At 63.4% G+C, this 23,014-nt stretch overlaps 2 protein-coding genes and 9 non-coding genes across 12 annotated transcripts; all 11 read left to right on the forward strand.

Moving 5' to 3' along the window:
* Positions 1-141: 141 nt before the first annotated feature.
* Positions 142-4,570, forward strand: LOC127387547 (uncharacterized). 2 transcript variants are annotated; one of them, XM_051626004.1, is made up of 2 exons: positions 142-241; positions 1,150-4,570. In XM_051626004.1, the coding sequence occupies exon 2, from the start codon at positions 1,183-1,185 to the stop codon at positions 2,026-2,028; it is 846 nt and encodes a 281-aa protein (XP_051481964.1). In that variant the 5' UTR covers positions 142-241; positions 1,150-1,182; the 3' UTR covers positions 2,029-4,570. The 2 variants fall into 2 exon arrangements, with proteins under 2 accessions (XP_051481964.1, XP_051481965.1); XM_051626005.1 differs by lacking the exon at positions 142-241 and adding an exon at positions 641-1,018.
* A 3,514-nt stretch (positions 4,571-8,084) lies between these two features.
* On the forward strand, positions 8,085-10,936 carry LOC127387765 (autoimmune regulator-like). Its single transcript, XM_051626540.1, has 10 exons — positions 8,085-8,225; positions 8,327-8,504; positions 8,618-8,772; positions 8,858-8,945; positions 9,026-9,360; positions 9,806-9,987; positions 10,058-10,255; positions 10,346-10,523; positions 10,636-10,704; positions 10,856-10,936. Exons 1-10 carry the CDS (start codon positions 8,085-8,087, stop codon positions 10,934-10,936), a joined length of 1,605 nt encoding a protein of 534 aa, XP_051482500.1.
* Positions 10,937-14,886: 3,950 nt separating this feature from the next.
* Positions 14,887-15,005, forward strand: LOC127388045 (5S ribosomal RNA). Its single transcript, XR_007890273.1, has one exon. It is a non-coding gene; the product is annotated as a 5S ribosomal RNA (ribosomal RNA).
* Positions 15,006-15,790: 785 nt separating this feature from the next.
* Positions 15,791-15,909, forward strand: LOC127388046 (5S ribosomal RNA). The gene has a single exon (XR_007890274.1). It is a non-coding gene; the product is annotated as a 5S ribosomal RNA (ribosomal RNA).
* A 785-nt stretch (positions 15,910-16,694) lies between these two features.
* Positions 16,695-16,813, forward strand: LOC127388048 (5S ribosomal RNA). Its single transcript, XR_007890275.1, has one exon. It is a non-coding gene; the product is annotated as a 5S ribosomal RNA (ribosomal RNA).
* Positions 16,814-17,598: 785 nt separating this feature from the next.
* LOC127388049 (5S ribosomal RNA) lies at positions 17,599-17,717 on the forward strand. The gene has a single exon (XR_007890276.1). It is a non-coding gene; the product is annotated as a 5S ribosomal RNA (ribosomal RNA).
* A 785-nt stretch (positions 17,718-18,502) lies between these two features.
* LOC127388050 (5S ribosomal RNA) lies at positions 18,503-18,621 on the forward strand. Its single transcript, XR_007890277.1, has one exon. It is a non-coding gene; the product is annotated as a 5S ribosomal RNA (ribosomal RNA).
* A 784-nt stretch (positions 18,622-19,405) lies between these two features.
* Positions 19,406-19,524, forward strand: LOC127388051 (5S ribosomal RNA). The gene has a single exon (XR_007890278.1). It is a non-coding gene; the product is annotated as a 5S ribosomal RNA (ribosomal RNA).
* A 784-nt stretch (positions 19,525-20,308) lies between these two features.
* On the forward strand, positions 20,309-20,427 carry LOC127388052 (5S ribosomal RNA). Its single transcript, XR_007890279.1, has one exon. It is a non-coding gene; the product is annotated as a 5S ribosomal RNA (ribosomal RNA).
* Positions 20,428-21,210: 783 nt separating this feature from the next.
* Positions 21,211-21,329, forward strand: LOC127388053 (5S ribosomal RNA). Its single transcript, XR_007890280.1, has one exon. It is a non-coding gene; the product is annotated as a 5S ribosomal RNA (ribosomal RNA).
* Positions 21,330-22,113: 784 nt separating this feature from the next.
* On the forward strand, positions 22,114-22,232 carry LOC127388054 (5S ribosomal RNA). The gene has a single exon (XR_007890281.1). It is a non-coding gene; the product is annotated as a 5S ribosomal RNA (ribosomal RNA).
* Positions 22,233-23,014: the final 782 nt, after the last annotated feature.

A 23,014-nucleotide genomic window follows, 5' to 3' on the forward strand; every position in this document is an offset into this window, starting at 1 on the left:
GTGCCCCGGGACGACCAATCAGCTCCCGCGTCCAGGGCGGTGACCAATCAGCCGCCCCCCCCCCGGCAGGCTCAGCCAATCAGCTCCCGCTCCCCCTGCCCCTTCCCTGCCGTCGTGACGCCGCTCACCGGAAGGGCCGCTCCCGCCGGCGCTGCCCCTCTCCAAGATGGCGGCGGGTCCCTGGGCCCGCTCCCCCCGCTGCCTCCTGCGCAGGCTCCGCAGACCCCCCTCCAAGATGGCGGTGAGCCCCGGGGAGGGGAGGGGCCGGGCCGGGGGCAGGGCGCGTCAGGCCCCGCCGACCCCCGCCCGGGGCCCGCGGCCCGCAAGCAGGCCTCAGGCGGGGCGGGCGGGCGGCGCCGCCCGGGGCCCTCTCGGCCCCGCGCCGTGACTCAGCGCTGCTGGGGGCAGGAGCCGCGGAACCGGGGAGGGGGGGAGGTCCCGGTTCTCTTCCCCCGGCGCGGCCTCGCAGCCCCCGGCGCTCCCAGCACCTGCGGGACCCGCCGGCTGCGGGGGCCGGGGCGGCGGGAGGGCCGCGGCCTTGCCCGGGCGGGCTCCGGGCTCGGCGGGCCGGGCCCTGCGGCTGCCCGGGCCTGTCGGGCGGGGCGGGGGCTCAGGGATGCCGTGCCTCCCCCCCGGCCCCGGCTCCCGCCACGCTGCGGGGCCGGCCGGGCCGCGATGGGCAACCCCCGGCCCGGGCCTCGGCGCTGCCCGCGGTGGCTCCTCTGGAGGGCGGGGGGCCCGGGCTGGGCCCCGGGGCCGCGGGCCGGGAGAAGCCGTGTCTGCCCTCGCGTGTCGGCATCCCAGCCCCTTGCCCTGGGCGGGCTTGATTTACCGTAATTTACAGTCTGACGTTCAAAACCCAATTAAAACCGAATTAACATAAACAAACACGCCATATTAGGCTTTAGGAACGGCAGAGAGGAGCGGGACCGGCTGGACGTGCGGATGTTTCAGTGGGCTGGGCTGAGGCAGCAGCGCCCAACAGCGAGGCAGCACGCCGGGAAACCGCGTCCTATTGGTCTGAGCACTTTCTGGCTGCTTGTTTCTTGTGCAGGGGGGGGGAGGAAAAAAACAAACCAAAAGAAGCACCTTTTATCTGACATACTCCTTTTTTTGTTGTGTGTTGTGTTTTTTTTTTCTCCCCTTCAGGTTATGTCATAACGAGGAGCCAAAGGAGCAGTGATGGAGTCGCTGGACACCGAGGTGAGAGCGCGGAAGACTCTGGGGACTGTTGAGTACGTGGAGTCTTCGGGTTTCCCGCAGGGCATCCTGCCCACCAAGAAGGATGTGGTGCAGAACATGCTGTACCTGTTGCAGCCCAAGAGGGCTGGCCAGGCCCAGCGCTCCAAGGAGGATGCGGCCCAGCTGCTGGCTGAGCACCTGCAGGAGCACTGGCTGGTGTGCAACCTCCACACCATCGCCACCCAAAACATAAAGAAACTCATCCTCAAAATGTACGAGGAGTTTACCAGATTGTACCAGACCAGGAAGCAGAGACAGAACCAGGCGTTTACCGAGCGGGCGGACAAATTCAACGAGAGTTCGGAGAAGCTCTTTGATGTGTTTTGTACGGACGTGCAGATGAGGAACAAACTGGAGGAATTCAGTGGGATAAAAATGACCAGCATCGAGTGGAAGTTCCTGGAAGATCAAAGAAGCGAAAGGAAAATGTACTACGAAGATTTCACAGACAAGCAAGAGCTGAAGATGATGGAGAGAAGACAAAAGATCCAGTGTCTGGAGCACTTCAGGAAGCTGGCCAGGGAGGAGAAGGAGGGGAGCAAAGCCAAGGAGGCCAAGTACAGAAGCGACGAGCAGTCGGATGAGGGCACCAGTGTGGACGAGTCCTGCCCCGCGGGGGAGGAGAACGGGGCTCCCGCCTTCTCGCTGCGGGGCAGGAGGAAGCGCCGCTGCTCCGTGGCTGCCGCCGGCGCCGCCATCCCGCTGGAATGCCAGCACATCCGCATGAGCATCCGCAGGGTCCGGCCCGGCTTCTACGAGACTGTGGAGAAGGTGAAGAACTGCTAGCGCTCCCGGGGCTGCTGGGGCACCAGGTGGCAATGCACACCTGCGGCGAGTTTGAAATCCCACCCTCGACTGGAAGAGATTGTTGTAGATCCCCCCCGGGCAGCGCGCGGGAGCGTCGGGCTCTGGGGAAGAGCACTGGGACAACAACCACGGTGGCAAGGACCCAAACACCCCAATCTGGCAGGATGGTCTGCCAGGTGCTCCCAGGTACCAGACCATCTAAGGTTATGTGGCGTGGAAGCCACCTCTTCACAGGTCCTGCCTTCACCAGCAGGTTTTTGGAAGTCTCTCACCACCTCTGAGCCAGGGGTGGCCTAACAGTATGAAACAGGACTCGGTTTTACTGCAGGGAAATCACTTGGACTCGTTGCTGACAGAAAATCTGTGTGCTGAAAAGCCTCAACTCCCACCAGCTGTGGTGGGAGCAAGAGGGGCTTGGCCCCTTCCAGCAGGATTCAGCATTCCTGCTGGTAAGGAAGCTGGTTTCCAGCTGGTGTTGCCTAGTCCCAGAGAGGTGCCCATGCTTGCTGAAGGGATTGCTCTCTTGCTTGAGGGGGGGGAGAGAGACCAGGAGACATTTGAGTGCTTTGGCTGTACAAGCGTTGTTGATTCTGAATGTTTTATCCTAGATTCTATTTTAATGACGTTTCCTTGATTAGGATAAACCTTCCCATAACTGGATGAGTTTTAACCTGAAGTCCCTGCTCCAGGGCCTGAGGTGTGAGCCCAAAGAAGTGGTAATGTTTGATCTGCTGGGGTCAAACAGGGGGAAGGACACAAATTGTGCTATGTAGGTTTAAGATGGGAAGTATTTTTTCAGGTGTTCCCCTGCCTTCCCATGAGGCAGGGAAGACAAAGCCTTCCCCAGCATGGGGAGCTGCCGCATGCACAGCAAAGGGCACCAGAGTCTGGGCAGGCTCTTTCACCCCGGGGTCCTTGCAGACCAGCAGGGTGGAAGTGGCCCCAGCAGGGATGTGTCTGTGATTTCAGGTCCCTGCAGTCCCAGGGATCTCCCATTGGTAGTTAGAGTTGCTTTACTGTTTTTTTTAAAGACGAGAGACCTGAGCTTTTGGTGAAACCCAGTGCTGGAGATCTCTCTGCTGAGATCCCCAAAGCCTTGCCAGACTACACTGAAAATTAAAGTCCCCGAGTCTCTGTCCACTGAAGCTCTGGCAGGAAGAGCACAAACTTGCCTGGTTTCCAGATTTACCTTCCAGTGTGAGTGTTGGTTTCCCCACTCCAGTATCTTGGCTTTTCCCCGTTTCCTTCCTCTCCACCCCGCACACTGTTTTACTGACATTAACTCGTGCTGTTTCATTCTTTGGCTTTTGCTCCCTTTAACAATAAATGCATGTACGAATAATTTTTGACAGTTCCTGTTACTTTTGATGAATCAGTTCCGGGACTGCTTTGAAGTCCTGTGCCAAAGGAGGAATGAAACACAACCCAGCTGCTGCTGCTGCTCCGCGGGGAGGCAGCAGAGCCAGGAGCGCGGGGAGCGGTGCAGCCCCCGCCCCTGGCCAGGCAGGTCGGGCCACCCTCTGCTCCGTCCCTTCCCCTGCCGGCAGCTCCGGCCGCCTCCCAGCCACGGGGATATTCGGCCTGTGTCTCTCAGAAGTTCTTCATGGTAAGTTGCTCCAAAACATGTGGTGACCTCAGCGTGCTCCACATCGCTCTCAGTGCCGCGCCAGGTCTGAGTGCCCTCCAGCTGCCCGACCTCTCCTCTGACAGCTTCACTCACCCCTCGTGGTGCAAACCATGTCACCTTTCAACTATTTGCCTTCCAGCCCCGAGGTGCTGGACCTGAGCCTCTCCCGGGGCTTCTACACCAGCAGCTCTGTTTTCGCAGGGAATGTAACCAAGCTCTGACCTCGCCCAAGTAGAGTTTTTTCACGCCTGCTGTAACCCCCTCTGTTACAGATGGAGCTGACAGTGCAGCACTCGTGTAAAGCCACTCCGCCAGGGGTGGCTCGAACACGGGGCATGGCTGTATAGTGCTTTATGATTTTCAGGGATTCAGGGAATTCAAGGTTGTCGATTCTGACGTCCTGTAGACCCCAGGGAATGACATTTCATCCAGAAGCCCCACACTCAGCCTGCTGGTTCCAGTTTCACTGACGTGTCTTGCAGAACGTCGAGCTGAGGATGTCAGAAGTCAGCTGTTGTCCTTGGCTACAGACTTAGTGCTTTGTCACCTTTGCTGTTTTAAAACAGAAAAAAACAAAACCAAAACAAATTCCGACCAACTTCTAGGCTGTGATTCTTTCCATATCCCCCTGTACAGGCTGAGCAGTGTTTATCGCATTTAAAGCATATTTGTGTTTTATAACTGGGTCTGACTGTGGATGGAGCCAAGGCTTGGCTCTGTTTCTGCTGCAACAGGGAGAATTTCTAAATGATGTATTCTGATCACTCTTCTTTGGGACCATGGTGCCTTTTTAATCAGGACAGTAAATCTTGTCCCAGGATTCTGTACTTTTGTACATTAACAGTTGTTGACTTTCCTTTTTGTGGTGTGTCCCAAATAAATTAATATAACGTACCTCTGGGCTTTGGTTTCTTCTGTCTAAAGGGGGAGGAAAGAGGAAAATGAAGCTAGAATAACCCTTTTGTGCTCTCCCTCTGGGGCTCTCCCAGGTGCAGCTGTGATGTGTGCAGGTGGACCTGATGGTGCCAGGATGGTGCAGGGAGGTTGCTGGGATGGCAGCCTCAGAGTGAGGCCCCACCAGAGCCCTTTTTTGTAGCCAAAATTGCTGGAGCCAGAAAGGTCGGGAGAGGGGTGAAACCTGCGTGTGGCGGTACCGTTGCACTGGGGCTCTGGGTGTGCTTTGGGTTTAGGGACAATCCTGGGGTGATCCCATTGGGGTTCCTCACCCCTGGCCTGTCCTCTCCTGGCTGATCCAGGGAGGGCTGGTGCCAGAGGAGCAGGGGCAGGTGGTGTCTAATGGTTCACACCACGGGGCATAGGATTGTTTTGGTTGCAGAAGGCCTTTTAGGATCAAGCCCAGTGTTAACCCAGCATTGTGCAGCCCATCACTAAACCATGTCCCTAAAAAACGGGAAAGGAAGAAATGCTGGAAAGAGTGTGTTGACTTCAGCAGATTTTTGTGGGAGGAGAGAATCAAGATGCACCCCAGGGGCTGCTGATGCACCTGAGGGAGGCTGAGTTGCTGGTTTAACTGGGCATCATGGAGAAGCACCTCCAGCCTTCAGTCAGACTGGACTCACCTGCCTTGAACCTTTTGCTTGGGTTTCTGGAAGGGGAGCAGAAGAGAGAGTGTGTCCCCAAAAGCAGTATGGCCTGCTCCCCTGCACCCCAGCCTTGCAGCCAGGCAGGGCTCGTGCCTCCCCAGGGAGGGTTTAGGGCTGTTGTCCCCAAGCAGGGCCTGTCACCTGGGGTGCAATGAGCCAACCCACAGAGTCGAGAGATTTGCTTCAATACCCGTTCTGCACAGACCAGGTGGTGTTCCACATGGCAAGCTCAGCTTCCCAGGGCACAAGGGATACTTTTATACCCAAAGCCGTGAAAAATGACTTGATCTCTAATTATATTCCCTCATTCACACACATTCCTCTCTTCCATTTAAAGTGGCAGTACTTAAAGGTATGTCACCATGCATGCCTGAAGAGTAGAGGGCTCTTTGTTAGCAGGGGTCCCTCTGGCCTGTGGATAGGTATTTTAGTATGCTACTAGCACATGAATATGCTGATGAGATGTTAATATTGTGACTCCAGTTACTCAGTGTTTTCTACCTAGTGCTCAAGGCTATCACCAAGCTAAGTTGTGGGGAGTACACCCTTCCAACCCTTTCATCTGTCCTGCAGGCCTATCTCAAGGTCAGGCTGTTAACTACTTGGGACCTGCTTTTCTCTAATTGGGATCTGTTTTTTTTCTCATTCTTTCTGCCTCACTGTTACATAAGCTCTGTTCTTATTCTGCCTCTCTTTTGTTCTCTCATATGTTATTTTTTTTCCCCCAAAACATGAATTTTTTTTTCTCCCCCAATTTTACTTATTTCAATTAATAACTGACACTGAGGCCTCTCTGCAGGCAAAGGCTGAACTCTTCTGGCCCTTGCAAGTGGCCTCGGAGCTGCCCAGGTCTGCCTGACACGAGGCTGTGCAGAAACACCCCTCACATCTCCCAGCACCTACGTGCCTTCTCACATGGCACCTGCAGCTCTGCCCCCTGTGTGGCATCTCAAAAAGAGGAAGAAACATGAAAAAAACAACCCAAAATGCAAATGATTGCACTGCCTCTCTAGTCTGGATGCGGAAAATGATGTGTCCGTGATTCAGAGCACAGCAACAGCCACAGAGTTGGAACTCCAGACAAGCCCAAGCCCTGTGCTGTGGGCACACGCTCCTGGAGGCCTTGGGCAGCACCCGTGGGGGTCGGCACGGGGGGGGGTCAGCCTCTGGATGTCCCCACGGCAACCTCTGTGTCCCAGAGGTGCTGGGCAGCTTCACACAGGGTGATGGTGGCAAGCCCTGGCACTGTGGGTGGGATGCCGGGGAAGGTGGTTTTCCTGGGAAGGGTGCACCCTGTGAGACTGTCATGAGTGTGCTGGTGCTCAGCAGCTGGGCTGGGTGTGGGGAGGCTCCGGGGGGGAGAGGAACCTCCCATTTTGCCTGAGCCTCATGTTTTGTCCCCTGGAGGGAGCACATCAGGCAGGCGGTGGCAAAGGCATCTCAGCCACGGCAGAGGTGGGCGCTGACATCTGGTGTGACAGAGCCCTGGGACAGGCTGCCCAGAGAGGTTGTGGGGTCTCCTTCGCTGGAGACTTTCAAACCCGCCTGGACACGTTCCTGTGATGTGCTCTGGGTGACCCTGCTCTGGCAGGGGGGTTGGACTGGATGATCTTTCGAGGTCCCTTCCAACCCCTAAGATTCTGTGATTCTGTGGTGTGGGGCACAGGAACCCAGCACAGTGCCTGCCCTGCCACCGTCCCACGGCTCCTGGTGTCTCCTTGGGAAAAGTCACCCCAAATCCTGAAGGCAGCTTCAGGGAGAGTGTTTCCGTGGGTAAACACATCAATTTGTTAACCAGAAGTGCATGAGGGTGTTTCCAGCTCTGGCACAGGGTGTTGTCTTGTTATTCTTCCCGAGTTTCTGGACAGCAGCTGCCTCCTTCTGGTACTGTTTTGGAGCCAGCAGATACTACCTGTAGGATTTACTGGTGGCTGTACCTACCCCTTCACTCCGTGTGACGGCGCATCCCCCGTGTGCCCCTTCCCATCCCGCCCAGGCGGGGTCAGGCGCTGCCCTGTGACATGGGTACAGCCCTGCCTGGCCACGGCCTCCCCAGCTGAGCCATCTGGGCAGCACAGACATGTGTCTGCAGAGAGAGAGGCTGGAAATTCATCCTGGGGAAATCCCAAACGTTCAGGAAGAGCGACGGGAACTTTGGAGCTTTCTCTTCCTGGACAGAGGCAGCCAAACCCTCAGGCTTTGATATGCCAGATGCTCCCAAGGAGCCAGGTTCCCCCGGCTGCAAGGTTTTTTACAGCTGTGTATTTTCTGGTGAAGTCCTTTCATTGCCCAGCTCCCTGGAGTGGGAGCTTGTTGCTCCGGCGGGCTGGAGGGCAGTGCTGTGATGCTTCACTTGTGCAGCGTTCCCGCCCCGCTGGAGCCTCCTCGCCGAGCAGATGCCAGGCCAAACATTCCCATTTCCCTGCTGCCGAGGCCCTGCTGCCCACGTGCACCCGCAGCCGAGTTTCTGGATGAGAGAAGCAAGTGCTGCGGAAAGTCCGGGAATTTTGGGGGAATGCCTGACTGACCGCGGGGCTGGGAGAGATGGGGGCCCAGCACCCTGGGGTGAGCGCTGCGGGCTCGGGCGTGCTCCAGCATCAGGAGCTGCGGGTGCCCCGCGCTGCGGAGCCGCCTGACCCCGGCCCCGGGGCTGGGGGTGCGGGGGCACCGCGGGGACAGCCCAGGGACAGCGCGGGCGGGGGGGCTGTCTCAGGTTACACGGCCTCGTAAGGACACGAGTGGGGCGGGCCGGGTTCCCTGCCGGGGCGTTAAAGGGCAGCGGCGGGGCGGGCAGACGGGACAGGATGGCGGGGCCGGGGGGCGAGGGGGACCCGCGGCGCCTGCTCAAGCTGCACCGCACCGAGATCGCCATGGCGGTGGACGATGTCTTCCCGCTGCTGCACGGTCTGGCTGACCACGATGTTGTCCCCGAGCAAGTCTTCAAGGTGAGGCTGCGAGCAGGGAAGGGACAGTCACCCACCCCGTGGGGGCCAGGGCCGGCTGGTGGCTCTGGCTGCGTGACAACGGGCCCCGGTGGCACCGGCAGGAGACGCTGAGCCGGGCGGAGCGGGAGGGCTCCCACCGCGCCTTCCACGCACTGCTCACCTGGCTGCTGGGCCATGGTGACATGGCCACCATCCACGGCTTCTGGGCCGTCCTCTTCAAGGAATACAACCTGGAGCGGTACAGCCGGCTGCGGCCCCTGCGCGGCGCCTTCCCCCCAGGTACAAGGGAGGCAGATGGGGGGTCCAGCACCCCAAGGGGGGTCGCCTGGGACCGGCTGTGCCTGTGCCTCTCCATGTCTCTCTCGCTGTCCCTCTCCCTGTCCCCTCTGCAGAGTTGGAGCTGGGACAGCAGCGTCGCAGCCAGGGTGTCTCCCACAGCCCCGCGGTGCCGGCTCCGCACAGACCCCAGGGCAAGAGAAGAGCCCCCGAGGAGCGGGACGGGGCGCGGCCGCCACAGCCCTCCCCGAGGCACGCTGCCAGCCCTGGTATGCAGACTGGGAGCCCAGCGGAGATGGGACAGGGTGCTGGGGGGTCCCAGGGCACACTGGGGGGCTGTGCCCCCTCACACCCACCCTCACAACGCCACAGGGACCCTAGCGAAGGTGAGGACCCTGAGGAAGCCGGAGGGCGCAGACACCCCTCGCCCCCCCCGTGCCGGCGGTGAGTTCTGACCCCTCGGTGCCCCCCGTTTGCTGCAGCAGGGGGGGCTGCCTGCCCCGCTGACCCCCCCCTGCCTGCAGCCCTCCAGGCGGTGGCCGCCTCGGTGCAGAGAGCAGTGGCCGTGGCGAGCAGCGACGTGCCGGGCACCCGCGGGGCCATCGAGGGCATCCTCCTCAAACAGGCGCGGGAGCCGGGTACGTGCAGCCCAGCTCAGCCTCTGGGTTCTGAAGCCGCCCCGGGCAGGGGCGGCGGGGGCGCCCCGCGGGAGCCGCTCTCGGCCTCTCTTGCAGGCAGCTCCAAGATGGGCAGCAAAGCTGGGGACGAGCTGTACACCCCAGCCACTGCTGAGGAGCCGGGGGCCAGGAGCAGAAGCCGCAGCCTGAAGACCCCCACCCGGCCAAAGGCATCCCAAAGTGTACGGAATCCTCCCGCCTTCCACCCCTCTTTTGCTGCCCGAGGCTGCAGTGAGGGTTTGTCCCTGCTTGGGATGTGGCCTGAGGTGTCCTGACATCTTCCCCCGCCCATCTTGTCTCACCTGCAGAGTGGGGAGCCCCGACTGCACCCCCAGGGCCGGCCACCAGCATCTGCCCTGCACAGACAGGACTCCACACCCCACCAGGTGAGCCCCAGACATGGCTTCCCGTGAACTGGGGGCCCTCAGGGTGGCCCTGGCCTGGCCCTTTGCACTGGCCGACCACAGGTCACCCAGGGCTTGGCTGATGGAGTCACCAGGCTACAACTCCCGGGGTCGGGTGATGCTGCCCTAAGAGGGGCTGGGGTATGGGTGCGGGGTGGGTGATGTGGTGGAAGAGGGTGAGGGGGTGGCGAGTGATGGGCCCCACGAGCCCCGCCATGGCCAGGGCTGCAGGCGTCCTGCCGGTGCCCCCGGGGGTGGTGGCGACCCCCTGCCTGCTCCCCCACAGCAGGAGAACGAGGATGAGTGTGCGGCGTGCGGGGATGGCGGCGAGCTCATCTGCTGCGACGGCTGCCCCAGGGCCTTCCACCTGGCCTGCCTGGTGCCCCCACTGCCCCGTGTCCCCAGGTGAGCCCCGGGAAGCCGCGGGGACCCCGGTGTCCCCCCGCCGTCCCTCACCGCCGCTCCGGCTGTGCAGCGGGACGTGGCGCTGTGGCTGCTGTGCGGCCGAACCGGGGCGGCTGCGGGAGGCAGCGGCTGCTGAGCCGAACCCTGAGGTCCCGGGGACGGAGGCGTCCGGCGCCCGGCGGGATGGAGGGGACGGGAGTGTCTGCAGCCACTGCTTCACCCGGATCCCTGCACTCCGCCACGGCCCTGCGCCCAGTGGGGACCCCGGGTGAGCCCCCCGCCATCCCCCCTATCCCAGCCCCAGATCCTGCCCTGGAGGGGGCTGCCCTGAGGGTTGCTGTCCCCCCGCTGGCTGTAGGGGGCTGCTCCTCTGCTCGTCCTGCGCGGGCACCCCAAACACCGGCAGCCTGGAGGGCACCGCGGCGGCCAGCGACCACCCGCTACCGGTGGCAAAGGTGGGTACAACCGGCGCCCGAACCCAGCCGGGAGGAAGGGCCGGTGAGGCCGAGGGGCCGGAGACCGGAGGCTCCGTCTGGGTGAGGAGCTGAGGCTGTGCCGGAGGGGCTGCACCCGGGCAGCAGCCCTGACCCACGGGGCTGCGGGCAGGGGGCAGGCAGGAGCGCTGGCAGGACATGTCCCCTCCTGCAGGCAGAGGAGGTCTCGGCTGGCAGCGACGCCGTGCTGAGCAGGGATGAGCTGGACGCGCTCCTGGGTGAGGTACGGCACGACGGGGGGGATCAACGACAGGCAAAACGCAGGGGGGACCACGGCCCTGGTGGGACCCACAGGGTGACATCTGTGGAGGCGGGACAGCCCAGGGCACGGGGAGCGGGGCGGGAAGGGAGAGTGACGGTGGGGCTGTCTCCAGGGCGCCTGGGACGGGATCCTGCAGTGGGCCTTCCAGAGCGTGGCGCGGCCCCTCGCAGACACCCACGGGCTCCTGGCCTAGCGCCGCTGCCCCGCCGGTCCCCGCGGCACCGGACCCGCCGGCGGGGCGGCTGTGCCCGGCGACAGCACCGGCAGCGCTGCAAAGGGCAGAGGGACATCGTCAGACACAGCCACCCCCCCCGGCAGCCACCGAACCTGGGACAGACCCGCAAAATGCCGCTTCCAGCCGCTGGCTCCCTCAAAAGCTTCCGCGGAGAATAAATTGAGCACAAATAGCAGAAAATAAAGCCCCACCTTTCTTACACAGAAACATTAACAAACCAAAATGAGAGCACAAGGGGGAAGAGAGGCACACCAGGCACAACGGCAGCGGCAAAACCTCCGTAAAATCACCCCTGCCCCCTCGGTTACGCCCCGACAGCAAAACGGGGGTCGCCCCCCCATGACCCCCCAGCAAACCCCCGGCACTTCGGACAGCCGGGAGTTGTCGCGACAGCCGCTGACGAGAGCGGCGCGTTGCCGTGGCAACGGGCGCCGCTGCCTCCGCGTCTGAGCGGCCCGGGGAGACCGGGCGGCCGGAGCGGCGGGCGGCAGAAAGGCGTGAGGTTCCCTCGGGTCTGCAAACTCTAGGGCTGCCGCAGCTTCCCAGCGCCGGTGGGAAAACGCAGGTGTCACGCTGCTCACACAGCGTGGCTGGGGAGAGGAGGGAGCCAGCCTGGGGAGGTATGTCCGGGCGGAGGAACTCCTCCGTCTGGTGATGGAGCTCCGGGAGAAGGTGAGTAGGTTGAGGAGCATCAGGGAGTGTGAGAAAGAGCTATGCTGCTAAAGCCACAAGCTACTCTTCCCTGAAACAAGCCCAATAGGCTGATGGGGCCCACAACACAGAGAAGTCCATACCCGGGTGAGCGCGGTGACTTCACAGAATCATGGAATGGTTCCGTGGGAGGGGCCTTAAGAGTCATCAGGTTCCAACTCCCTGCATGGGCAGGGACACCTCCCACCAGCCCAGGTTGCTCCAAGCCCCATCCAACCTGCCCTTCAACACTGCCAGGGATGGGGCAGCCACAGCTTCCCTGGGCAACCTGGGCCAGGCTCTCACCACCCTCACACTCCAGAATTCCCTCCTCATGTCTCACCTCAATCTCCCTCTGCCAGTTTTCATCCATCCCCCTTGTCCTCTCCCTCCCTGCCCTTGTCCCAAGCCCCTCCCCAGCTTTCCTGGAGCCCCTTCAGGCACTGGAAGGTGCTCTCAGGTCTCCCTGGAGCCTTCTCTTCTCCAGGCTGAACACCCCAACTCTCCCAGCCTGTCTCCAGAGCAGAGCTGCTCCAGCCCTTGGATCATCTCTGTGGCCTCCTCAGGCCTTAGAGGGTAGGGGTAAAAGCTCCTTCCCTCATAAAGCCCTTGGATTACTACCCATTATTGATCTTCCAGGTAGGCAGTGATGAAGCAGCAAAAACAATTAAGAGAGATGTCTGGTTAAGGGATCAGGAGCACAGATGGTGTTCCCTTTTGTCCCTCCAGTTGTAGGGATTGATTAGGGAATAAACAGGAAGCGCCAGATCAATACCTGGCTCCAAGCCTAGTGTCACCAGCAGGACTCTGGGTTCTTTGACCATGGGTTTATTGACATGCCAACAGGCCTGTAGGCAACAGATGGGATACACCTGTCTCCACAGGCCTGGTGAAGGGGCTAGTAGGGCTCATCAGGAGGGCTTTAAAGTAGGATTGAACGGAGGAGGGCACAAAACTGGGCTGGCTAGAAATACCTGGGGCCACCACGTGAGTGTTTGAGGGATGGTGTGATAACGAGGGCTTCCAGTCTGCCCTCTGGTGGAGATAGGGGATGGAGATTTGTGTGGCAACCAAGATGCAAGGGACACGGGTCAACCAGTTACCAGGGAAGTGCCTGAGAACAGCCAGCTGGGAATTAGGACTTCCCCTGGCAAAAAAGTGGTGGGACAATCGGCCCAACTGAAGTGCATCTGCACCAGTGCACTCAGCAAGGGCAACAAGCAAGAGGAGCTGGAAGATGTTGTGCAGCAGGAGAATGGTGATAGCATCATCATCATGGAAAGTTGGTGGGACAAATCACAGGACTGGAGGGCTGCAGTCGATGGCTGCAAGCCTTTTAGAAGGGGCAGACAAGGAGGAGAGGTGGTGGGGTGGCCCTTTATGTTTGGGAGAGCTACAAATGCCTGGAACTCAGTGACAATGACAGGAGTATTGTATGTTTATGGGTAAGAATGAGGGGGAAGGCCAACAAAACAGACACCATGGTGGGAGCCTGTTATAGACCACCCAACCAGGATGAAGAGACAGGTGAAATATTGTATAGACATCCAAGAGAATTCTCTTGATCTCTTGCTCTTGTCCTTGTCAGGGACTTCAACTTCCTGGATGTCAGCTGGCAACATAAAACAGCAGGACCAGAGCAGGAATGTCAGAGTCCCCCTGTGATCATGACTGGTGAGACCACACCTTGAATCCTGCATTCATTTCAGGACATTGAGAGGTAGGAGTGTGTCCACAGAAGGGCAATGGAGGTGGGGAAGGCGCTGGAGGACAAGTCTGCCAAGGAGCAGCTGAGGGACTTTGGAGTGCTCAGCCTGGAGCAACGGAGGCTGAGGGCAGACCTGCTGGCTCTGCAACTGCCTGAGAGAAGGTTAGAGCCAAGGGGATCAGTCCATTCTCACAAGTAACAAGTGATAGAACAAGAACCATCCAAGATGGTTCCAAGAAGGAACCATCCTCACAAACAAGAGGAACATGCTCCAACCATAGGAGGTTTACCTTGGATAAAAATTATTCACTAAAATGGTTATTAAACACTGGAACAGGCTGGCAAGAGAGGTGGTTAAATGACCATCCCAGGAGGTGTTTAAAACACTTAGGGATGTCATGCTAAAGGGAACTGGTTTAGGCAAAGTACCTGGAACAGCTGAGTTACTGGTTGGAAGAGTTTGGTTATGATTTGACTCAGTAATCTCAAAATCCTTTAAAAAAAAAAAATGATTCTAATGCTGTGTATGGGGTGCTACACCCATTGGACACTCAGGGTGTTGCAGACTGTGAATTTCCCATAAAAGGGTAAAGCAGTGCCAACTTAGCCCTGATTATCTACAGGGTGTCACATGAGGGCCTTTCATGAGGAGACTGCAGGGTCTGTGTGTCGAGCCCGGTTAGTACTTGGATGGGAGACCGCCTGGGAATACCGGGTGCTGTAGGCTTTTGCCGGGGGGGAACCCCGAGTCTGGCCTGGAGGGGGCAGAAGCCCTGTTGTTCTCTCTTTAGGGGCTGGTGGGGGTCGGGGCTTGCGGCTGGGGGCGCCGAGGGGAGCAGGTGCGTCCCCCCTTTTTCCTGTCGGGGTGTTGCGGGCCGGGGCTTAGGGTCAGGGTGCTGGCGGGCCGGAGGAGCATCCCCTCCGTTCCTGTCGGGGTGTTGCCGGAGGGGCTTGTGGTCGGGGGTAGTCAGGGGGTGCTAGTTGTCCCCCTTTTAGGTGCTGGGGTGTTGCGGAAGCCCCGTTGTGCTGCCGGGGGGGTTGCGGGTGGTGGCTTTCGGTCAGGGGATGGATCGTTGAGGGGTGGGGCTCCGGCCGCCTTTTGGGTCCCGGGGTGGCGCGGGGCGTGGCTTTTGGTTGGAGGGGCACGAGGGGTGCAGGCGCGTCTCCGGCCTGTCCGTCGGGGTGTTGCCGAAGGGTCTTTTCCTGCGGCGGGTGTGGGGTTGCCGCCGTTTGTCCGCCGGGGTGTTGCAGGAGGGTCTTTTCCTGCGGTGGGTGTGGGGATGGCCCCGGTTGTCTGTTGGGGTGGGTGTTTTGCCCAGGCGGGTGCGGGGTCTGTGCGTCGGGGTGTTGCGCGAGGGGTGAATGGTGGCGGCGGGGGTCGCGGGGGCGGCGTGCGGGTGTTGTGGGTGTGGGTGGAGCGGGCTTGGGTCGGGGCTGGGCGGTGTGGCGGGGGGGGTGTGTGTGTGTGTGGGTGCGGGTGGGTAAGTGGGGTGTTGCGGGGTGTGGGGGTGCCTACGGCCATACCACCCTGAGAACGCCCGATCTCGTCTGATCTCGGAAGCTAAGCAGGGTCGGGCCCGGTTAGTACTTGGATGGGAGACCGCCTGGGAATACCGGGTGCTGTAGGCTTTTGCCGGGGGGGAACCCCGAGTCTGGCCTGGAGGGGGCAGAAGCCCTGTTGTTCTCTCTTTAGGGGCTGGTGGGGGTCGGGGCTTGCGGCTGGGGGCGCCGAGGGGAGCAGGTGCGTCCCCCCTTTTTCCTGTCGGGGTGTTGCGGGCCGGGGCTTAGGGTCAGGGTGCTGGCGGGCCGGAGGAGCATCCCCTCCGTTCCTGTCGGGGTGTTGCCGGAGGGGCTTGTGGTCGGGGGTAGTCAGGGGGTGCTAGTTGTCCCCCTTTTAGGTGCTGGGGTGTTGCGGAAGCCCCGTTGTGCTGCCGGGGGGGTTGCGGGTGGTGGCTTTTGGTCAGGGGATGGATCGTTGAGGGGTGGGGCTCCGGCCGCCTTTTGGGTCCCGGGGTGGCGCGGGGCGTGGCTTTTGGTTGGAGGGGCACGAGGGGTGCAGGCGCGTCTCCGGCCTGTCCGTCGGGGTGTTGCCGAAGGGTCGTTTCCTGCGGCGGGTGTGGGGTTGCCGCCGTTTGTCCGCCGGGGTGTTGCAGGAGGGTCTTTTCCTGCGGTGGGTGTGGGGATGGCCCCGGTTGTCTGTTGGGGTGGGTGTTTTGCCCAGGCGGGTGCGGGGTCTGTGCGTCGGGGTGTTGCGCGAGGGGTGAATGGTGGCGGCGGGGGTCGCGGGGGCGGCGTGCGGGTGTTGTGGGTGTGGGTGGAGCGGGCTTGGGTCGGGGCTGGGCGGTGTGGCAGGGGGGGGGTGTGTGTGTGTGTGTGTGCGGGTGGGTAAGTGGGGTGTTGCGGGGTGTGGGGGTGCCTACGGCCATACCACCCTGAGAACGCCCGATCTCGTCTGATCTCGGAAGCTAAGCAGGGTCGGGCCCGGTTAGTACTTGGATGGGAGACCGCCTGGGAATACCGGGTGCTGTAGGCTTTTGCCGGGGGGGAACCCCGAGTCTGGCCTGGAGGGGGCAGAAGCCCTGTTGTTCTCTCTTTAGGGGCTGGTGGGGGTCGGGGCTTGCGGCTGGGGGCGCCGAGGGGAGCAGGTGCGTCCCCCCTTTTTCCTGTCGGGGTGTTGCGGGCCGGGGCTTAGGGTCAGGGTGCTGGCGGGCCGGAGGAGCATCCCCTCCGTTCCTGTCGGGGTGTTGCCGGAGGGGCTTGTGGTCGGGGGTAGTCAGGGGGTGCTAGTTGTCCCCCTTTTAGGTGCTGGGGTGTTGCGGAAGCCCCGTTGTGCTGCCGGGGGGGTTGCGGGTGGTGGCTTTTGGTCAGGGGATGGATCGTTGAGGGGTGGGGCTCCGGCCGCCTTTTGGGTCCCGGGGTGGCGCGGGGCGTGGCTTTTGGTTGGAGGGGCACGAGGGGTGCAGGCGCGTCTCCGGCCTGTCCGTCGGGGTGTTGCCGAAGGGTCGTTTCCTGCGGCGGGTGTGGGGTTGCCGCCGTTTGTCCGCCGGGGTGTTGCAGGAGGGTCTTTTCCTGCGGTGGGTGTGGGGATGGCCCCGGTTGTCTGTTGGGGTGGGTGTTTTGCCCAGGCGGGTGCGGGGTCTGTGCGTCGGGGTGTTGCGCGAGGGGTGAATGGTGGCGGCGGGGGTCGCGGGGGCGGCGTGCGGGTGTTGTGGGTGTGGGTGGAGCGGGCTTGGGTCGGGGCTGGGCGGTGTGGCGGGGGGGGTGTGTGTGTGTGTGTGGGTGCGGGTGGGTAAGTGGGGTGTTGCGGGGTGTGGGGGTGCCTACGGCCATACCACCCTGAGAACGCCCGATCTCGTCTGATCTCGGAAGCTAAGCAGGGTCGGGCCCGGTTAGTACTTGGATGGGAGACCGCCTGGGAATACCGGGTGCTGTAGGCTTTTGCCGGGGGGGAACCCCGAGTCTGGCCTGGAGGGGGCAGAAGCCCTGTTGTTCTCTCTTTAGGGGCTGGTGGGGGTCGGGGCTTGCGGCTGGGGGCGCCGAGGGGAGCAGGTGCGTCCCCCCTTTTTCCTGTCGGGGTGTTGCGGGCCGGGGCTTAGGGTCAGGGTGCTGGCGGGCCGGAGGAGCATCCCCTCCGTTCCTGTCGGGGTGTTGCCGGAGGGGCTTGTGGTCGGGGGTAGTCAGAGGGTGCTAGTTGTCCCCCTTTTAGGTGCTGGGGTGTTGCGGAAGCCCCGTTGTGCTGCCGGGGGGGTTGCGGGTGGTGGCTTTTGGTCAGGGGATGGATCGTTGAGGGGTGGGGCTCCGGCCGCCTTTTGGGTCCCGGGGTGGCGCGGGGCGTGGCTTTTGGTTGGAGGGGCACGAGGGGTGCAGGCGCGTCTCCGGCCTGTCCGTCGGGGTGTTGCCGAAGGGTCTTTTCCTGCGGCGGGTGTGGGGTTGCCGCCGTTTGTCCGCCGGGGTGTTGCAGGAGGGTCTTTTCCTGCGGTGGGTGTGGGGATGGCCCCGGTTGTCTGTTGGGGTGGGTGTTTTGCCCAGGCGGGTGCGGGGTCTGTGCGTCGGGGTGTTGCGCGAGGGGTGAATGGTGGCGGCGGGGGTCGCGGGGGCGGCGTGCGGGTGTTGTGGGTGTGGGTGGAGCGGGCTTGGGTCGGGGCTGGGCGGTGTGGCAGGGGGGGGGTGTGTGTGTGTGTGGGTGCGGGTGGGTAAGTGGGGTGTTGCGGGGTGTGGGGGTGCCTACGGCCATACCACCCTGAGAACGCCCGATCTCGTCTGATCTCGGAAGCTAAGCAGGGTCGGGCCCGGTTAGTACTTGGATGGGAGACCGCCTGGGAATACCGGGTGCTGTAGGCTTTTGCCGGGGGGGAACCCCGAGTCTGGCCTGGAGGGGGCAGAAGCCCTGTTGTTCTCTCTTTAGGGGCTGGTGGGGGTCGGGGCTTGCGGCTGGGGGCGCCGAGGGGAGCAGGTGCGTCCCCCCTTTTTCCTGTCGGGGTGTTGCGGGCCGGGGCTTAGGGTCAGGGTGCTGGCGGGCCGGAGGAGCATCCCCTCCGTTCCTGTCGGGGTGTTGCCGGAGGGGCTTGTGGTCGGGGGTAGTCAGGGGGTGCTAGTTGTCCCCCTTTTAGGTGCTGGGGTGTTGCGGAAGCCCCGTTGTGCTGCCGGGGGGGGTTGCGGGTGGTGGCTTTTGGTCAGGGGATGGATCGTTGAGGGGTGGGGCTCCGGCCGCCTTTTGGGTCCCGGGGTGGCGCGGGGCGTGGCTTTTGGTTGGAGGGGCACGAGGGGTGCAGGCGCGTCTCCGGCCTGTCCGTCGGGGTGTTGCCGAAGGGTCTTTTCCTGCGGCGGGTGTGGGGTTGCCGCCGTTTGTCCGCCGGGGTGTTGCAGGAGGGTCTTTTCCTGCGGTGGGTGTGGGGATGGCCCCGGTTGTCTGTTGGGGTGGGTGTTTTGCCCAGGCGGGTGCGGGGTCTGTGCGTCGGGGTGTTGCGCGAGGGGTGAATGGTGGCGGCGGGGGTCGCGGGGGCGGCGTGCGGGTGTTGTGGGTGTGGGTGGAGCGGGCTTGGGTCGGGGCTGGGCGGTGTGGCAGGGGGGGGTGTGTGTGTGTGTGGGTGCGGGTGGGTATGTGGGGTGTTGCGGGGTGTGGGGGTGCCTACGGCCATACCACCCTGAGAACGCCCGATCTCGTCTGATCTCGGAAGCTAAGCAGGGTCGGGCCCGGTTAGTACTTGGATGGGAGACCGCCTGGGAATACCGGGTGCTGTAGGCTTTTGCCGGGGGGGAACCCCGAGTCTGGCCTGGAGGGGGCAGAAGCCCTGTTGTTCTCTCTTTAGGGGCTGGTGGGGGTCGGGGCTTGCGGCTGGGGGCGCCGAGGGGAGCAGGTGCGTCCCCCCTTTTTCCTGTCGGGGTGTTGCGGGCCGGGGCTTAGGGTCAGGGTGCTGGCGGGCCGGAGGAGCATCCCCTCCGTTCCTGTCGGGGTGTTGCCGGAGGGGCTTGTGGTCGGGGGTAGTCAGGGGGTGCTAGTTGTCCCCCTTTTAGGTGCTGGGGTGTTGCGGAAGCCCCGTTGTGCTGCCGGGGGGGTTGCGGGTGGTGGCTTTTGGTCAGGGGATGGATCGTTGAGGGGTGGGGCTCCGGCCGCCTTTTGGGTCCCGGGGTGGCGCGGGGCGTGGCTTTTGGTTGGAGGGGCACGAGGGGTGCAGGCGCGTCTCCGGCCTGTCCGTCGGGGTGTTGCCGAAGGGTCGTTTCCTGCGGCGGGTGTGGGGTTGCCGCCGTTTGTCCGCCGGGGTGTTGCAGGAGGGTCTTTTCCTGCGGTGGGTGTGGGGATGGCCCCGGTTGTCTGTTGGGGTGGGTGTTTTGCCCAGGCGGGTGCGGGGTCTGTGCGTCGGGGTGTTGCGCGAGGGGTGAATGGTGGCGGCGGGGGTCGCGGGGGCGGCGTGCGGGTGTTGTGGGTGTGGGTGGAGCGGGCTTGGGTCGGGGCTGGGCGGTGTGGCAGGGGGGGGTGTGTGTGTGTGTGGGTGCGGGTGGGTAAGTGGGGTGTTGCGGGGTGTGGGGGTGCCTACGGCCATACCACCCTGAGAACGCCCGATCTCGTCTGATCTCGGAAGCTAAGCAGGGTCGGGCCCGGTTAGTACTTGGATGGGAGACCGCCTGGGAATACCGGGTGCTGTAGGCTTTTGCCGGGGGGGAACCCCGAGTCTGGCCTGGAGGGGGCAGAAGCCCTGTTGTTCTCTCTTTAGGGGCGGGTGGGGGTCGGGGCTTGCGGCTGGGGGCGCCGAGGGGAGCAGGTGCGTCCCCCCTTTTTCCTGTCGGGGTGTTGCGGGCCGGGGCTTAGGGTCAGGGTGCTGGCGGGCCGGAGGAGCATCCCCTCCGTTCCTGTCGGGGTGTTGCCGGAGGGGCTTGTGGTCGGGGGTAGTCAGGGGGTGCTAGTTGTCCCCCTTTTAGGTGCTGGGGTGTTGCGGAAGCCCCGTTGTGCTGCCGGGGGGGTTGCGGGTGGTGGCTTTTGGTCAGGGGATGGATCGTTGTGGGGTGGGGCTCCGGCCGCCTTTTGGGTCCCGGGGTGGCGCGGGGCGTGGCTTTTGGTTGGAGGGGCACGAGGGGGTGCAGGCGCGTCTCCGGCCTGTCCGTCGGGGTGTTGCCGAAGGGTCTTTTCCTGCGGCGGGTGTGGGGTTGCCGCCGTTTGTCCGCCGGGGTGTTGCAGGAGGGTCTTTTCCTGCGGTGGGTGTGGGGATGGCCCCGGTTGTCTGTTGGGGTGGGTGTTTTGCCCAGGCGGGTGCGGGGTCTGTGCGTCGGGGTGTTGCGCGAGGGGTGAATGGTGGCGGCGGGGGTCGCGGGGGCGGCGTGCGGGTGTTGTGGGTGTGGGTGGAGCGGGCTTGGGTCGGGGCTGGGCGGTGTGGCGGGGGGGGTGTGTGTGTGTGTGGGTGCGGGTGGGTAAGTGGGGTGTTGCGGGGTGTGGGGGTGCCTACGGCCATACCACCCTGAGAACGCCCGATCTCGTCTGATCTCGGAAGCTAAGCAGGGTCGGGCCCGGTTAGTACTTGGATGGGAGACCGCCTGGGAATACCGGGTGCTGTAGGCTTTTGCCGGGGGGGAACCCCGAGTCTGGCCTGGAGGGGGCAGAAGCCCTGTTGTTCTCTCTTTGGGGGCTGGTGGGGGTCGGGGCTTGCGGCTGGGGGCGCCGAGGGGAGCAGGTGCGTCCCCCCTTTTTCCTGTCGGGGTGTTGCGGGCCGGGGCTTAGGGTCAGGGTGCTGGCGGGCCGGAGGAGCATCCCCTCCGTTCCTGTCGGGGTGTTGCCGGAGGGGCTTGTGGTCGGGGGTAGTCAGGGGGTGCTAGTTGTCCCCCTTTTAGGTGCTGGGGTGTTGCGGAAGCCCCGTTGTGCTGCCGGGGGGGTTGCGGGTGGTGGCTTTTGGTCAGGGGATGGATCGTTGAGGGGTGGGGCTCCGGCCGCCTTTTGGGTCCCGGGGTGGCGCGGGGCGTGGCTTTTGGTTGGAGGGGCACGAGGGGTGCAGGCGCGTCTCCGGCCTGTCCGTCGGGGTGTTGCCGAAGGGTCTTTTCCTGCGGCGGGTGTGGGGTTGCCGCCGTTTGTCCGCCGGGGTGTTGCAGGAGGGTCTTTTCCTGCGGTGGGTGTGGGGATGGCCCCGGTTGTCTGTTGGGGTGGGTGTTTTGCCCAGGCGGGTGCGGGGTCTGTGCGTCGGGGTGTTGCGCGAGGGGTGAATGGTGGCGGCGGGGGTCGCGGGGGCGGCGTGCGGGTGTTGTGGGTGTGGGTGGAGCGGGCTTGGGTCGGGGCTGGGCGGTGTGGCAGGGGGGGTGTGTGTGTGTGTGGGTGCGGGTGGGTAAGTGGGGTGTTGCGGGGTGTGGGGGTGCCTACGGCCATACCACCCTGAGAACGCCCGATCTCGTCTGATCTCGGAAGCTAAGCAGGGTCGGGCCCGGTTAGTACTTGGATGGGAGACCGCCTGGGAATACCGGGTGCTGTAGGCTTTTGCCGGGGGGGAACCCCGAGTCTGGCCTGGAGGGGGCAGAAGCCCTGTTGTTCTCTCTTTAGGGGCTGGTGGGGGTCGGGGCTTGCGGCTGGGGGCGCCGAGGGGAGCAGGTGCGTCCCCCCTTTTTCCTGTCGGGGTGTTGCGGGCCGGGGCTTAGGGTCAGGGTGCTGGCGGGCCGGAGGAGCATCCCCTCCGTTCCTGTCGGGGTGTTGCCGGAGGGGCTTGTGGTCGGGGGTAGTCAGGGGGTGCTAGTTGTCCCCCTTTTAGGTGCTGGGGTGTTGCGGAAGCCCCGTTGTGCTGCCGGGGGGGTTGCGGGTGGTGGCTTTTGGTCAGGGGATGGATCGTTGAGGGGTGGGGCTCCGGCCGCCTTTTGGGTCCCGGGGTGGCGCGGGGCGTGGCTTTTGGTTGGAGGGGCACGAGGGGTGCAGGCGCGTCTCCGGCCTGTCCGTCGGGGTGTTGCCGAAGGGTCGTTTCCTGCGGCGGGTGTGGGGTTGCCGCCGTTTGTCCGCCGGGGTGTTGCAGGAGGGTCTTTTCCTGCGGTGGGTGTGGGGATGGCCCCGGTTGTCTGTTGGGGTGGGTGTTTTGCCCAGGCGGGTGCGGGGTCTGTGCGTCGGGGTGTTGCGCGAGGGGTGAATGGTGGCGGCGGGGGTCGCGGGGGCGGCGTGCGGGTGTTGTGGGTGTGGGTGGAGCGGGCTTGGGTCGGGGCTGGGCGGTGTGGCAGGGGGGGGTGTGTGTGTGTGTGGGTGCGGGTGGGTAAGTGGGGTGTTGCGGGGTGTGGGGGTGCCTACGGCCATACCACCCTGAGAACGCCCGATCTCGTCTGATCTCGGAAGCTAAGCAGGGTCGGGCCCGGTTAGTACTTGGATGGGAGACCGCCTGGGAATACCGGGTGCTGTAGGCTTTTGCCGGGGGGGAACCCCGAGTCTGGCCTGGTGGGGGCAGAAGCCCTGTTGTTCTCTCTTTAGGGGCTGGTGGGGGTCGGGGCTTGCGGCTGGGGGCGCCGAGGGGAGCAGGTGCGTCCCCCCTTTTTCCTGTCGGGGTGTTGCGGGCCGGGGCTTAGGGTCAGGGTGCTGGCGGGCCGGAGGAGCATCCCCTCCGTTCCTGTCGGGGTGTTGCCGGAGGGGCTTGTGGTCGGGGGTAGTCAGGGGGTGCTAGTTGTCCCCCTTTTAGGTGCTGGGGTGTTGCGGAAGCCCCGTTGTGCTGCCGGGGGGGTTGCGGGTGGTGGCTTTTGGTCAGGGGATGGATCGTTGAGGGGTGGGGCTCCGGCCGCCTTTTGGGTCCCGGGGTGGCGCGGGGCGTGGCTTTTGGTTGGAGGGGCACGAGGGGTGCAGGCGCGTCTCCGGCCTGTCCGTCGGGGTGTTGCCGAAGGGTCTTTTCCTGCGGCGGGTGTGGGGTTGCCGCCGTTTGTCCGCCGGGGTGTTGCAGGAGGGTCTTTTCCTGCGGTGGGTGTGGGGATGGCCCCGGTTGTCTGTTGGGGTGGGTGTTTTGCCCAGGCGGGTGCGGGGTCTGTGCGTCGGGGTGTTGCGCGAGGGGTGAATGGTGGCGGCGGGGGTCGCGGGGGCGGCGTGCGGGTGTTGTGGGTGTGGGTGGAGCGGGCTTGGGTCGGGGCTGGGCGGTGTGGCTGGGGGGGGTGTGTGTGTGTGTGGGTGCGGGTGGGTAAGTGGGGTGTTGCGGGGTGTGGGG

This window comes from Apus apus, chromosome 8 (genome assembly GCF_020740795.1).
Source record: "Apus apus isolate bApuApu2 chromosome 8, bApuApu2.pri.cur, whole genome shotgun sequence".
In the NCBI taxonomy this organism is placed as follows: Eukaryota; Metazoa; Chordata; class Aves; order Apodiformes; family Apodidae; genus Apus; species Apus apus.

Coding starts and splice junctions, on each gene's coding strand:
- LOC127387547 (XM_051626004.1), top strand. CDS start 1,183: ATGGAGTCGCTGGACACCGAGGTGAGAGCGCGGAAGACTCTGGGGACT.
- LOC127387765 (XM_051626540.1), top strand. CDS start 8,085: ATGGCGGGGCCGGGGGGCGAGGGGGACCCGCGGCGCCTGCTCAAGCTG. Junction 8,226..8,326: donor TCCCCGAGCAAGTCTTCAAG/GTGAGGCTGCGA, acceptor TGGCACCGGCAG/GAGACGCTGAGCCGGGCGGA. Junction 8,946..9,025: donor TCGCCCCCCCCGTGCCGGCG/GTGAGTTCTGAC, acceptor CCCTGCCTGCAG/CCCTCCAGGCGGTGGCCGCC.